Source organism: Macaca fascicularis, chromosome 2 (genome assembly GCF_037993035.2).
Source record: "Macaca fascicularis isolate 582-1 chromosome 2, T2T-MFA8v1.1".
NCBI classification, from domain to species: domain Eukaryota; kingdom Metazoa; phylum Chordata; class Mammalia; order Primates; family Cercopithecidae; genus Macaca; species Macaca fascicularis.
Genome location: NC_088376.1, coordinates 142,627,716 through 142,641,501, shown reverse-complemented (window position 1 = coordinate 142,641,501; position 13,786 = coordinate 142,627,716). Strand labels below are relative to the sequence as shown.

At 43.1% G+C, this 13,786-nt stretch overlaps 1 protein-coding gene across 10 annotated transcripts in view; it reads left to right on the top strand.

Annotated features, from left to right (window-relative positions):
* The window catches only part of SUMF1 (sulfatase modifying factor 1), a 114,135-nt gene that overhangs the window by 51,778 nt on the left and 48,571 nt on the right, over positions 1-13,786 (top strand). For 6 of the 10 annotated variants that reach the window (XM_045384780.3, XM_005547654.4, XM_045384779.3 and 3 more), the window contains 3 exons: positions 4,082-4,164; positions 6,119-6,241; positions 7,006-7,120. The exons of the other annotated variants lie outside the window; for them this stretch is intronic. In XM_045384780.3, coding sequence (XP_045240715.2) covers positions 4,082-4,164; positions 6,119-6,241; positions 7,006-7,120 — 321 coding nt within the window. The remainder of the gene's footprint in view (positions 1-4,081; positions 4,165-6,118; positions 6,242-7,005; positions 7,121-13,786) is intronic. 10 annotated transcript variants of the gene reach the window in all.

Here is a 13,786-nt window from a genome sequence, read left to right as displayed (position 1 = left end):
ATTGGTGATCATCGTATAGCTCCATGATGTTAAGCTAGTAGTGTGTTTTGGGTGGGTTGCTAGGGTAGCATGAAAGATTTCAGAAAGAATAGATCCTGAGAAAAAAGAAAAACAGGTGTCTAGAATGAGAGAAAGTGTGAGTGAGTAGGTGTGTGTATAGCAGAGGGTGGGGTAGCGGGTAGAAGGAGATAAAAAACCTATAGTACTAACATGTGTAAGGTGATATCTGGACCCACCAGTTTGAATTTTAGAGACATTTATCAAGGAAAATGAGGTGATTAATTGCACACTTTCTGTCCCAGTTATTGCAACTGAGGAATTAATTGTTGTATTAAGCCATTCTTGCATTGCTATAAAGAAATACCTGAGGCTGGGTAGTTTATAAAGAAAGAGGTCTAATTGGCTCACGGTTTTGCAGGCTGTACCGGAAATGTAGCTCTGGTATCAGCTTTTGGGGAGGCCTCAGGAAGCTTTCGATCATGGCAGAAGACAAAGTGGGAGCAGGCGCTTCCCATGGTGAAAGCAGGAGCAAGAGAGTGAGGTGGGGGAAGATGCCACACACTTTTGACCAGATCTCCTGTGAACACAGTGAAAGCTCACTCATCACCAAGGGGACGGCGCAAACAATTCATAAATCATACTCGGAGGATTACTGGGACTTGTAGATCCCCTCCAAGAATCAGGTTCAGTGCTAGCCATATAGTGGGTGCTCAATAAATATTTGTAACCAGATTGAATTGAGAGGAAAAGGAGAGTAGAAGAGTATGGGCCGAGAGGCCACTAGAGAGAAGCCCTGGGGACTTCTATACATAAACTGACTTGAGGGAAAGCTCCCCTTTGAAAAAGTGGATGCCCTTAATTCATTCCTTTTTATGGCTGAGTAGTATTCCATTGTGTGTGTGTGTGTACGTGTGTGTGTGTATCACAGTTTCTTCATTCACTTGTTGATTGGTGAGCGTTTGGGTTGGTTCCACATTTTTGCAATTGGGAATTATGCTGCTAGAAACGTGTGTGCAAGTATCTTTTTCACGTAATGACTTCCTCTGGGTAGATACCCAGTTGTGGGATTGCTGTATCAAGTGGTAGTTCTACTTTTAGTTCCTTAGGGAATCTCCACACTATTTCCATTATTCTAAGTGAAGTAACTCAGGAATGGAAAACCAAACAACATATGTTCTCATTTATAAGTGGGAGCTAAGCTATGAGGATGCAAAGGCATAAGAATGACACAGTGGACTTTGGGGACTCAGGGGAAGTGATAAAAGACCACAAATTGGGTTCAGTGTATACTGCTTGGAAGATGGGTGCACCAAAATCTCACAGATCACCACTAAAGCACTTACTCGTGTAATCAAATACCACCTGTTCCCCAGAAACCTATGGAAATAAAAAGTTTAAAAATAAATAAATAAATAAATAATTTAAAAAAAAAAAGAAGAAGAAAAAGGGGTAGGAAATGGCAGGGGCCTTCTCCTGTTTAAGGCTTGTGTGTGTTTGTCTCTGCTAAAGCTGTACACATGTGTATTCTAGGACCCAGCTGTTCCACTCCACCATGTACTGGCGGCAAAAATGCATACATATATTTGCCAAAAGCCACAAACTCTTTTAAGAATATCCATAGAAGCAGTACTATTCATAATAGCCCCAAACTGGAAACTACCCAAATGCCCATTAGTAGTAGAATGGATAAACAAATCATAATTAAAAAAAAAAATCACTAGTGATGAAATATTCTCATACCCACAAAAGGGTATGAGAAGAAAAGTCATTCTAGTATCTACCACTCAGATTTCACAGAGGTTAACATATTGCTATATTTTATCATTCTTTTAAGCTTTTTTGTTTTTAATTTAAGAACTAGAACCTTCTGGTGGTGGCGTTAGTGTTGGGGACAGGGTAGAGTTGGGAGAATGATCTGAGGATCCTCCTGAAACACAAGTGTGGACTAACCTGAGCTTTCACTGCAGCTCCTCCCTTGACACTGAATGAGTTACCTGTCATGGGCACCTAAACCTGCACAGCCCAGTCAGTGAGAACAGCCCCAGATGAGCTTCTACAGCACCACAAATGAAATAGAAAGAAGCCATGCCTTTTCACTCTCCTGTTCTCTGTAAAATAAAACACCTTTCCGTAGTGTCATTTAAGGACCTAATGCCTTCTTTTGTTGAAATATTTTAAAAATTGGTTTTTCCCATCAAATTGTGATTGAGATATCATGAATGTTCTGATTGTGTTGGTGTGAAAAGAGAATGAACAAGAATGTGGCTTGGTGTTTTCAGTGATTGCTGTAATGGTTAGCAGGAACATGTTCTCCCTTAACTTCTACTCAGACAAACTCAAAAGGATGAAAACAATCAAAGAGTAACATTGTTGTGGGGATAACCGTGAGTCACTTTCTTTTGTATTTGTATTTGTATTTGTATTGGAAGAATCATTTGCAGGCCAGGTGCAGTGGCTCACACCTGTAATCCCGGCACTTTGGGAGGCCAAGTTGGGCAGGGATCACTTGAGCCCAGTAGTTCAAGACCAGCCTGGGCAACATGGCAAAACCCCATCTCTACAAAAAATACAAAAAATTTAGCTGGGCATTGTGGCGCACATCTGTAGTCCCAGGTACTTGGGATGCTGAGGTGGGAGGATCACCTGAGCTGGGGAGGTCAAGGCTGCAGTGAGCCATGACCGTGCCAGTGTTCTCCAACCTAGGCGACAGGGTGAGACCATCTCAAAAAAAAAAAAAAAAAAAAGAATCATTTGCAACGTCTGTTCTTTAGCTAGTATTAGCAGCAATGATTAGTTTTGTGGCTCTCCTTGTGACTGAGTGTCATGGGGCCATAGTGAGACTGTTTCCCTTTACTGAGTGCTTGCTAAGTCATATTAACCTCAGTTGCTAAGGGCATAGTCATAAGTCCTGTATGCGTATTATATTTCCTCCTTGTAATAACCCAAGATATAGGTTCTGTTACTATCTCTATCTCCACATGAGAAAACAGGCTTGGGGAAAGAGGTTAAATAAGTTGCCTTGGGTCACACTGTGAACAGCAGAGCCATGATTCAAATCTCATTTTGACTGGCTCCAAAGCCTGTGTTCCTAACTAAACCATTCACTAAATGAGGACCACTGACTGTTGTTATTTTAGTTAACAGAACCATAAAGTAGGAGTTAAGGTTCTAGTTGCAGTTTGCTGAGCATTTTCCAATCTTACCTCATTTGACCTCTGTATTCTGAGTTAGGTGAGGCAGGTGGGTGTGCTCCCATTTCACAGACAAGGACTAGGAGGGTCCAGACAAGTAGTGAACTTGCCCAGGGTCACCCAGCCAATGTTGGGTTGGAAGTTTAATCAGGGTATTTTGAAAACACACCCCATTTTTTCCTCTGTGCTTCAGCTTGATCTCTGACCACCATGGTTGACCTTCAGCCTCACATTTAATTGTAAGGTTAACTCTGTTTCCCCATCTTTTAAATAGGAGCAGCACTACCTGTCTCACTTGTTAGAGATTATAGAGGATTGACTAGCCATGCACTTTTAAAAAATTCTTACAAAGGCCGGGCACGGTGGCTTACTCCTATAATCCCAGCACTTTGGGAGGCCGAGGTGGGCGGATCATGAGGTCGGGAGATTGAGACCATCCTGGCTAACACGGTGAAACCCTGTCTCTACTAAAAATACAAAATATTAGCTGGGCGTGGTGGCACATGCCTGTAGTCCCAGCTGCTTGGGAGGCTGAGGCAAGAGAAGGAGGCAGAGGTTGCAGTGAGCCAAGATTGTACCCCCTGCACTCCAGCCTGGGTGACAGAGCAAGACGCCGTCTCAAAAAAAAAAATTCTTACAGATAAACACCATTTAAATACGTATTTATTTGTTCACTGTGATGCTTTATGATATTAAGTAATACTTTTTTGTTAAAGATTTATTTACATATAAGTCTTTTTTTTTTTTTTTTTGGTATTCTGGCAAATGTATTTGTTTGGTAACCCAAATGGAAGTTGAAGACATTGAGATTTTTGCTGCATGCACTAAGTTGATGTTTTTCTAGAGTTGATGTTAGTAGCTAACATCAGCCTGTTCTGGGTTGCTTTGAGGTTGCAGCTGCTCCCTGGTGGTTACCTGTGAAAGGCGCTAACTGGAGACACCCAGAAGGGCCTGACTCTACTGTTCGGCACAGGTGAGGCTGGTCCCTCCTTCCCCAGTTGACAAGTTCCATTGCAAAATAGATACCCTTTGCTCTGGCAAAAGAACTCAGTGGGCGTCTTCATCTGTAAAATGGTGAGAATGACAAACTGTAATTGGTAGGAAAATAAGATGGCGGGAAATAATGTATGTAAAGACCCAAACATTGCAACTTGCTCATAAGAAGGCTCTTAATTAGTGGCCTCTTTCCTTCCTCATTTGGCCTGTCAAAGAGTTGCCTCTTCCCAGTTTCCCTGCTCCTTTTGAGAGGCCTATTCCAAATCTCATGACATGTTTAATCTTTACATTCTGTTTCTATTCTCTCTTATTAGTGGGTCATTATGAGGAAGAAGACATCTGTCTTATGGATAATTAATTGTGTCCTGCCAGGTTGCCACTGTAGAAGCCTAGGCCTTGGGTATAGGATTCACATGATCTTTAGTCCCGGATTGGAATTCTTTGAAGCCACCATCTAACTGGAAAACCACAGAGAGCCAAGTCGGTCAGCAAGTCTCCAGGGTGGCAAGGAAATAATTATCTCAAGCAAAAATAGAGTAACACTTCAAACTCTGGAGTTGGAGCAAGGTTTGGGTTAGGACTCAGCATCTCAGCAGCCCAAGAAACCTGCTCTTCTAACCTAATTTTTCAGATGCCATTTTTAAGTCACTATTTTTAACAACATTCCTGGTTATTGCCCTCATTGTCAGGGAGCTGGGAGTATAGGAAGTTCAGCTTTAGGGATATAGCCCCTTGACAAAAGTCAAACGTCTTTCAAAGCCTGAGTTGGAAACCTCTGTGCTGAAATTAGTCTTCAAGGTGGAAAGTTATAGGATTCCTGGGCTTCTCAGGTGGACTTGGCTTCTTAGCTCCCAGTTAATATCTGCTTTCCTGAATTTAGTAACAGAGGAAAAAGCTAAGGGAGGAAGGAAAACCCAAAGGGAAATGTATGTTATTCATGCAGTCAACACCAATGGGTCTTCTGAGAAGAGTACATCTCTTGTCTGTGCTGGGAAACAGTGACTGGCACGTGATGGGTACTCAGTAGATGTTTGTTGAAAGAATAAATGGAAGGCCTGGTGTAATTACTGTGGGGAATTGAAAGGTGTATAAGGAATGGACTAGGAATGTGTAGCCCACTTTAAAAAAAGTGAGCAGGGAATTCATCCAAAGCCATCTAGTGCTGGGTGAATAAGTCTATCCCCTTTTTCTGTGTGTGTGTGTGTGTGTGTGTGTGTTTAAACCAAGCTTCCACACCCTTTATACCCTCAGGAAAAAAAGACTGGCCACCTGTAGAGGAAAAGTAGAAAGACACAGAATTGAAAGCCAAGGGTCACAGGTTGGGTTCTGTGGAAACAGAGGCTGAGTTGGAGTTTAGGATGCAGAATGGTAGGGCTCCACACCTGTGGAAAGGAGGGGGCCAGAGCAGGACCAGGCAGAGGGAAAAATCAAAGCCACAATGCAGGTCCAACCAAGCTCCAGCCAATACAGGAGCCTCTAGGGTGTATATGGCCCTTAGGTTGAGCCACTGTAGGCTGAAATGGCTGGGTCTGTATGCCCCTGCTGTGGTTGGTTAGTCACTGGTGGCTCTGAGATGGCTGTCAGCTCTGCTAAACCCCAAAGGAGCTAGAAGCTTCTGCTGATGGCCCTCCTAGCAGCTGGAGTATCTCTGCATCTGCCATAGCAATGAAATTCTGTGGGAGTCCAAGCCTACAAAGTGAAGAAATGTTTTCAGTCTAGTTCCCAGTGGAACTGTAACCCATTTTGGAGCCTGGGTTGTCAGAAACCTTTGGTGGAGTGTGACAGATGTAGCATGGCTGGGGTTTGACTTCAGGACCAGGATGACCTCAGTGTCACAGATTGAAATGAGGGGGATTATGGGCGCTTTGCTGAAGCCAGTTCCTGCTTCCTGTTCTGTTGCTGCTTTTCATTCTACTTTTGCTGTTCCCCAGGCCGGATCATCCAGTTCTCCATGTCTCCTGGAATGATGCGGTTGCCTACTGCACGTGGGCAGGGAAGCGGCTGCCCACGGAAGCCGAGTGGGAATACAGCTGTCGGGGAGGCCTGCACAATAGGTACTTAGAGGGTCTCATCTTGCCTGACAATATGTTGATCATTTGAACAAACAAACAACAACAAAAAACTCCATGGAACTTACTTTGGTTAGAAAGTTAGTAACGACAATAATTCTTTTTCTTATTTTTCTACAAAATTACTTAGAAGACACTGGAGAATGGTTCACAAATCTTTTATCACCCCTAAACCAAGTGTCTGGCCAAGTGGGCTCCCTGCAGCCCCGAAGCAAGTCCTAGCAATTCAACCCCCTTGAGTTACATATCACTGCTTAGAGCTTGGCAGACTGCCTTGCTTTTAGCATTTTCTTATTTTGGGCATCTCCTGAAGCAGCAGTATTTCTCTGCTTCTAGAGCCATGAGACAGAAAACTCATGTTGGGTTCACATCTTCTAGGAAAGGCTCCTTAAAATAGCGCAGGCTTTATAAAAAAGTGTGGTGTGGTGGTGCCTGATCACGCTACCATATAAGTCCAAAGTGAGGTCTACTCTCCCAGCTTTCTATAAGTCCTTCTTTTAGTTTTGTGATTTATTTCAGGCCTCCTGAGTACCTGGGCAAGACTGAGGCTGTTGTGGATGTGACATGAGAAGTTATAAGGAAATTGAAAATAAATCTTGATTAAAAGCTTTATTTATTTATATATATATTTGAAAAGGCTCACTCAGAACAAGTGAGCAATGTTCTCTTTTTCATTGCATCCCTTCTCTTGACTTTAATCCAAAACCTGTGCCTGTTTGACAGGCTGATGCCTATGTCTCTTCTGACAGACTTTTCCCCTGGGGCAACAAACTGCAGCCCAAAGGCCAGCATTATGCCAACATTTGGCAGGGCGAGTTTCCGGTGACCAACACTGGCGAGGATGGCTTCCAAGGAACTGCGCCCGTGAGTAATGAGACCTCTGCAGGAGGGTGGCAGCTGCTGAGAACTGCGGCTCCCAGTAGACATGGGTGAAAGGCATTGCTCATTTTCTGACTCACATGGTGTTCCCTTCGTGTATGCATTCACTGTTGCACGTAGTAAATACTAATAATTAATCAGATGCTCTTTTTGTATAATGGATTTTCTTTTCTAATTCCATAATACTTATTGTAGAATATTTGGAAAAACAAGAAGACTATAAAGGAGAAAGCTAAACCGACCTGGAATTCTACCACCCAGAAATAACCCCTGTTAGTATATCGGTGCATTTCTTCCCCGTTTGTTCTCTGTGTTGATGATGCTAATAATGACTTGTAGTTGTTGAGTGCTTGCAACGTGCCGGGCATTGTGCTAAGGCATTTGCATGAATTGTCTCATTTACTGTCCATTCAACTCTGTAAGGTAGGTACTATTATCCCCATTTTCCAGGTGAGCATTCTGAGGCACAGAGAGGTTAACTAACTTGCACAAGGTTACACAGCTGGAAAGCGGCACAGCTGGAATTTGAACCAGGTCGGTTTGTTTCCAAAGCCCATGCTCTTAACTACCATATTTGCCAGCATATGTGTTTCTGGTGTATATGTATCATATTTTTTTACATATTGCATTTAGGTCAGACTGGATACAGTATTTAAAATCGTACTATTTTAAATAGTTTTAAATTATAGGCAGGGACTATATCAGAAACGTTTCATCTGTCATTAGCAGTATGCCACAAATACATTGTCTTTCAGCAGCTGGGTAACCTATCATATAAATAAGCCCCAATGTATTTATCAGAAACAGGTTATTTCTGTTTTTGTTTTTTTTTCTATAGTGAATATCTTGTACATAAATATTAACCTACATCTTTGATGATTTTTGAAAGATAGATTCCCAGCAGTGAAATAATTCAGTCAAAGGCTAGAAAACTTTCTTTTTTTTTTTTTTTTTTTTTTTTTTAATTTTTTTTGAGACGGAGTCTCGCTCTGTCGCCCGGGCTGGAGTGCAGTGGCCGGATCTCAGCTCACTGCAAGCTCCGCCTCCCGGGTTCACGCCATTCTCCTGCCTCAGCCTCCCGAGTAGCTGGGACTACAGGCGCCCGCCACCTCGCCCGGATGGTCTCGATCTCCTGACCTTGTGATCCGCCCGTCTCGGCCTCCCAAAGTGCTGGGATTATAGGCGTGAGCCACCGCGCCCGGCCTAGAAAACTTTCTTGGTAAGAGTTTCAGATATATGGCCAAATTGTTTTCCAGAACGCTTGGGCCATGTTTTCCTCTGTGGGTGTATAAGAGTTCTTTTCTCACCGTTCTTTTGTTGGCATAATCATATACTCATAAAGCCATGACTTAGTCTTAGTCCCTTTGTGCTGCTATAAGAAAATACCACAGACTGGATAATTTGTAAACAACAGAAATTTATTTCTCACAATTCTGGAGGCTGGGAAGTCCAAGACCAAGGCACTAGCATGATTGATGTTGGCTGCATCCACCAGAAGGAACTCTCCTGGCAGAAGGCAGAAGAAGGGCAAAAGAGCACTCACTTCAACCTTGAGCCATTTTATTTGCTTAATTATCTATCTATTTATTTAGTTAGTTTTGAAACGGAGTCTCACTCTGTCACCCAGGCTGTAGTGCAGTGATGTAATCTTGGGTCACTGCAACCTCTGTCTCCTGGGTTCAAGCAATTCTCCCATTTCAACCTCCCAAGTAGCTGGGATGACAGGTGCACACCACCATGCCTGGCTAATTTTTTTGTTTTTATTAGAGACAGGGTTTCACCATGTTGGCCAGGCTGGTCTTGAAATGCTGACTTCAGGTGATCCTCCTGCCTCAGCCGCCCAAAGTGTTGGGATTATAGGCATGAGCCACTGCACCCAGCTCTTTGATGATTTTTTAAAGATAGATTCCCAGCAGTAAAATAATTGAGTCAAAGGTTATAAAACTTTCTTGGGAAGAGTTTCAGATATATGGTTGAATTATTTTGCAGAACACTTGGGGCATGGTTTCCTCTATGGGTGTACAAGAGTTCCTTTCTCACCGTCCTTTTGTTGGCATAATCATACACTCATAAAGCCGTGTTAAAGAGTGTCTTAGTCCCTTTGTGCTGCTGTAACAAAATACCACAGACTGGATAATTTATAAACAACAGACATTTATTTCTTACAGTTCTGGAGGCTGGGAAGTCCAAGACCAAGGCACCAGTATGATTGGGTTGACTGTATCTGCCACAGGGGACTAACGCTGTGTCCTCACCTGGCAGAAGGCAGAAGAAAGACAAAAGAGCACTCCCTTCAACCTTGAGCTCTTTTATAATGGTGCTATTCCCACTCGCGAGGGAGGAGCCCTCATGATTTTGTCACACCCTCAGAGGCCATACTTGCATTGAGGATTAAGTTAATCCCCAATGGGGCACAGTGGTTCACGTGTATAATCCCAGCACTTTGGGAGGCCGAGGCAGGTGTATTACTTGAGGTCAGGAGTTTGAGACCAGCCTGGCCAACACGGCAAACCCCTGTCTTTTGTAATAATACAAAAATTAGTCAGGCGTGGTGGCAGGCACCTGTAATCCCAGCTACTCTGGAGGCTAAGGCAGGAGAATCACTTGAACCCAGGAGGCGGAGGTTGCAGCGAGCCGAGATTGTGCCACTGCACTCCAGCCTGGGTGACAGACCAAGACTCTGTCTCAAAACAAACAAACAAAAACAACAACAACAACAAAAAATCAAGTTAATTCTGTTGCATTGGGGATTAAGTCTCAATATGAATTTTCGAGGGGACACCATTATTCACAGCATAGCAAACACATTTTTATTTTTTCTTAACACTGTGAGAAAGGAAATCTTGTGGTGGAGAAATAGCCCTTTACTAGGTTTGTTGTTACAGAGACTAATTTTCTTCCAACAACCCTTCTAACAGTAGTCATTTAAAAAAAATTTGTCTTTTTGTTTCATGCAGTAATTGTTCTTCCAAAAATTTCTTTCTTTTTCGTTTCCTTTTTTTGAGACGGAGTTGCACTTTTGTTGCCCAGGCTGCAGCACAGTGGCACGATCTTGGCTCACGGAAACCTCCACCTCCCAGGTTCAAGCGATTCTTCCACCTCAGCCTCCCAAGTAGCTGGGATTACAGGCACCTGCCACCAAGCCCGGCTAATTTTTTGTATTTTTAGTAGAGATGGGGTTTCATTGTCTTGGCCAGGCTGGTCTCAAACTCCTGACCTCAGGTGATCCACCTGCCTTGGCCTCCCAAAGTGCAGGGATCAAAATTTATTTCTAAGTGTGACACAGACAAGCTATTGGAAACATCACCAAGTGATTCCAAGATTTAAACTGAAAAACTAAACAAGCAATAGAGAAAGAACAAGAGATTTTTAGAAAAGATGAAGAACAAAGAGGCACTTGACCTAACAGAAATGAAAGACTATTTTTAGCTATAGTAGTTAAAACATTATAGTTGTGGCCCAGGCACGATGGCTCATACCTGTAATCCCAGCACTTTGGGAGGCTGAGGCTGGTTGATCACCTGAGGTCAGGAGTTCAAGACCAGCCTGGCCAACGTGATGAAACCCTGCCTCTAGTAATAATGTAAAAATTAACCAGGCATTGTGGTGGGCACCTGTAATCCCAGCTATGTGGGAGACTGAGGTAAGAGAATTGTCTGAACCCTGGAGGTGGAGGTTGCAGTGAGCCGAGATTGCACTACTGCACTCTAACTTGGGCGACAGAGTGAGATTCTGTATCGAATGAATGAATGAATGAATGAATGAATAAATAAAGCATTATTCTTCTTAGGGTGGAATTAATATAAGAAACAAAATACTGCATGAGAGTATTTGTCCCTTAAATAAGTATATGAGTGCATATGTGTATAAAATTCCATGTATGTGAGTTGCATATGTAATAAACCAACACAAACTCATGGGAAATGGATGCGTTATTTGGTAGCGGCAAATGACTTATCAAACCTAGTAGCTGTTTCCTCTGATGTTTCCCTTAGAATGAACTACTATTGCAGGTGAATCGTTTTATTAGAAAAAGTGACTGATTAGAGGTCTTGGGAAAAAAATGATCTCAACCTTTTCTCAAACTTTAAATGGGTAGGAAGCCCGGCTTGCTGGTATAGAGCTGGGTGTGGAATGAAGGTGCCCAGCGAGCTACTTTTGGTTCAGCAGAAGTGGTACTGCAGGATGCACAGAATGTCAGTGAAGGTACCTGCTGTGGATGCTCATTAGACACCAGGAAAGGTATTGGTTGTTACAGACAGCAGGACAGTAGCCATTAAAGTCAGACTCTGCTAAGGAGTGTATAACAACTGACCTGTGGATGCATCTGACCCTGAAAATGGATGGCACTGGGCTACCAGGCCCATATTCGGCCTTCTTAGGCAGTGGACACACTAGAGACGCTGGCAGGAAAAGGGCCTTAGCCGCCTGCATCCCCCTCATGCATGCCGGGGTGTGACAAGCAAGGCAGCTGCAGTACAGCTTGAAGCCTAGGTATGGGCCTGGGTGGAGCTGTAGATGCAATTCTTAGTTGTCCTAGTAGCAAATATTCAAATAAACGCTTTGAAAGCCAAAGTGCAGAAGGGTCCATGTGATCAGCAGTTGAACAGGATCAGTTGGTCCTGAAAGATGGGTGAGCTCTGTTCCAAAGACACAGGCGATGGCCTTTGTGGCCCTCATTTGGACAAGACCGTGATAATCATTTCTTTTCTTTTTCTTTTTCTTTTTTTTGAGGTGGAGTCTTACTCTTGCCGAGGCTAGAGTGCAATGGCGTGATCTTGTCTCACTCCAGTCTCTGCCTCCTGGGTTCAAGCGATTATCCTGTCTCAGCCTCCTGAGTAGCTGGGATTACAGGTGCACGCTGCCACGCCTGGCTGATAAAACAAAAAGTTTTAGTGTGTTTCCAAGTCTGGTCTCCGAATCCTGAGCTCAGGCAATCCACCTGCCTCGGCCTCCCAAAGTGCTGGGATTACAGGCGTGAGCCACTGCGCCTGGCCTGTGATAAGCATTTTTGATGAACCAAACAAATGATATAAGTGCCTGTTCATTTTAGCAAAAGGCCATGACAAGGTTTTCTTGGACAGTTATGCATATTTGACAGCACTTTGCAGCTACAGAGTTTCTTTTCTATTTAATTACATGAGCTACCAAGGAATATAGAGCCATTTACTCTTTTAAAATCAGTGTACCTTTTCAAAAAACACGTTGTTCAGTATGAAATAAGGACACTCTACAGATGTTTAGAATTGGAATATTTAACTGGAAGTTCAGCATATGTGTAGGAAATTAACCTGAAGAAGTTGCCATGGAAGTTACTAAAACAAATTAGAACATTTACTGGGAGTCCTAAAGGAACCAATTTGACAAACAGGACTAAAGGAAAAAGCAAGCAAGCCAGCCAGAGAGACAGCTGCCATCTGTGTTTAGAATGAGACTTAATGAGATCTCTATCTTATGGAAATCGTTTACACCTAGTATCTCAAGTCCACCTAAGCTGCTCTTTTGTATCCACATGCTCTGGTCAATTGGAGCAGGAATTTAACTTCGATGATGAAATGGACTACAGGGAAATAGCTTCCTGATCTGATATTTCATGTATTTATTATTTCAGGTCTGATTTTATTTATTTGAGACAGGATCCTGTTCTGTTGCCCAGGCTGGAATGCAGTGGCATGATCACAGCTTGCTGCAACCTCAGCCTCCTGGGCTCAAGTGATTCTACAACCCCAGCCTCCCAAGTAGCTGGGACTACAGGGGCACACCACCATGCCCAGTTAATTTAAAAATTTTGGTGGGGCAAGGCACAGTGGCTCATGCCTGTAATCCCAGCCCTTTGGGAGGCCGAGGCAGGTGGATTGCCTGAACTCAGGATTTGGAGACCAGATGGGAAATGCAGTGAAACCCCGTCTCTACTAAAATACAAAAAAATTAGCCGGGCGTGGCAGCATGCACCTATAATCCCAGCTACTCAGGAGACTGAGGCAGGAGAATCACTTGAACCCAGGAGGCAGAGATTGCAGTGAGCTGAGATCAGGCCACTGCACTCCAGCCTGGGTGACAGAGACTCCATCTCTAAAAAAAATATTTTTTTTTTTATGGAGGTGGGGTCTCATTGTATTTCCTAGGTTGGTCTTGAACTCCTGGCCTCAAGCTATCCTTCTTCCTCAGCCTCCCAAAGTGCTGGGATTACTGGCATGAGCCACCAGACCCAGCTAGATCTGATTTTATATTGAGCAAACTATTTTGACCCCAGTGAGCCTAAAGAATTTACATTTTGCTATGCTGCTTGTTACACAATGATTAGTTTTGGCTTTAATGCATATCAGCTCATTCATCTGAAAATGTGCCAGGAGTATTCTCATATACATTTGTTTGCTTTTGAGGCTCCTGAGAGGAAGCTTTAGTTAGTGGATTGGTTTAACAGCAGGCAGTTAAAATTTTTATTTTCCTTAGTGGTATACTCATGTATGGTAATTTTAGGGGTGGTGACCTCCACATTCTACCTCACTTAAACATCAAATTATTTAAGGTGGGTAAAGAAAAAAATACCCAAACCCTTGAGTAGGTACTATTATTTTTCCCATTTTACAGACAAAATATAGGTTAAGTTACTTAACCCATATAGGTTAAGTTGCTTGCCTAATGTTAGCT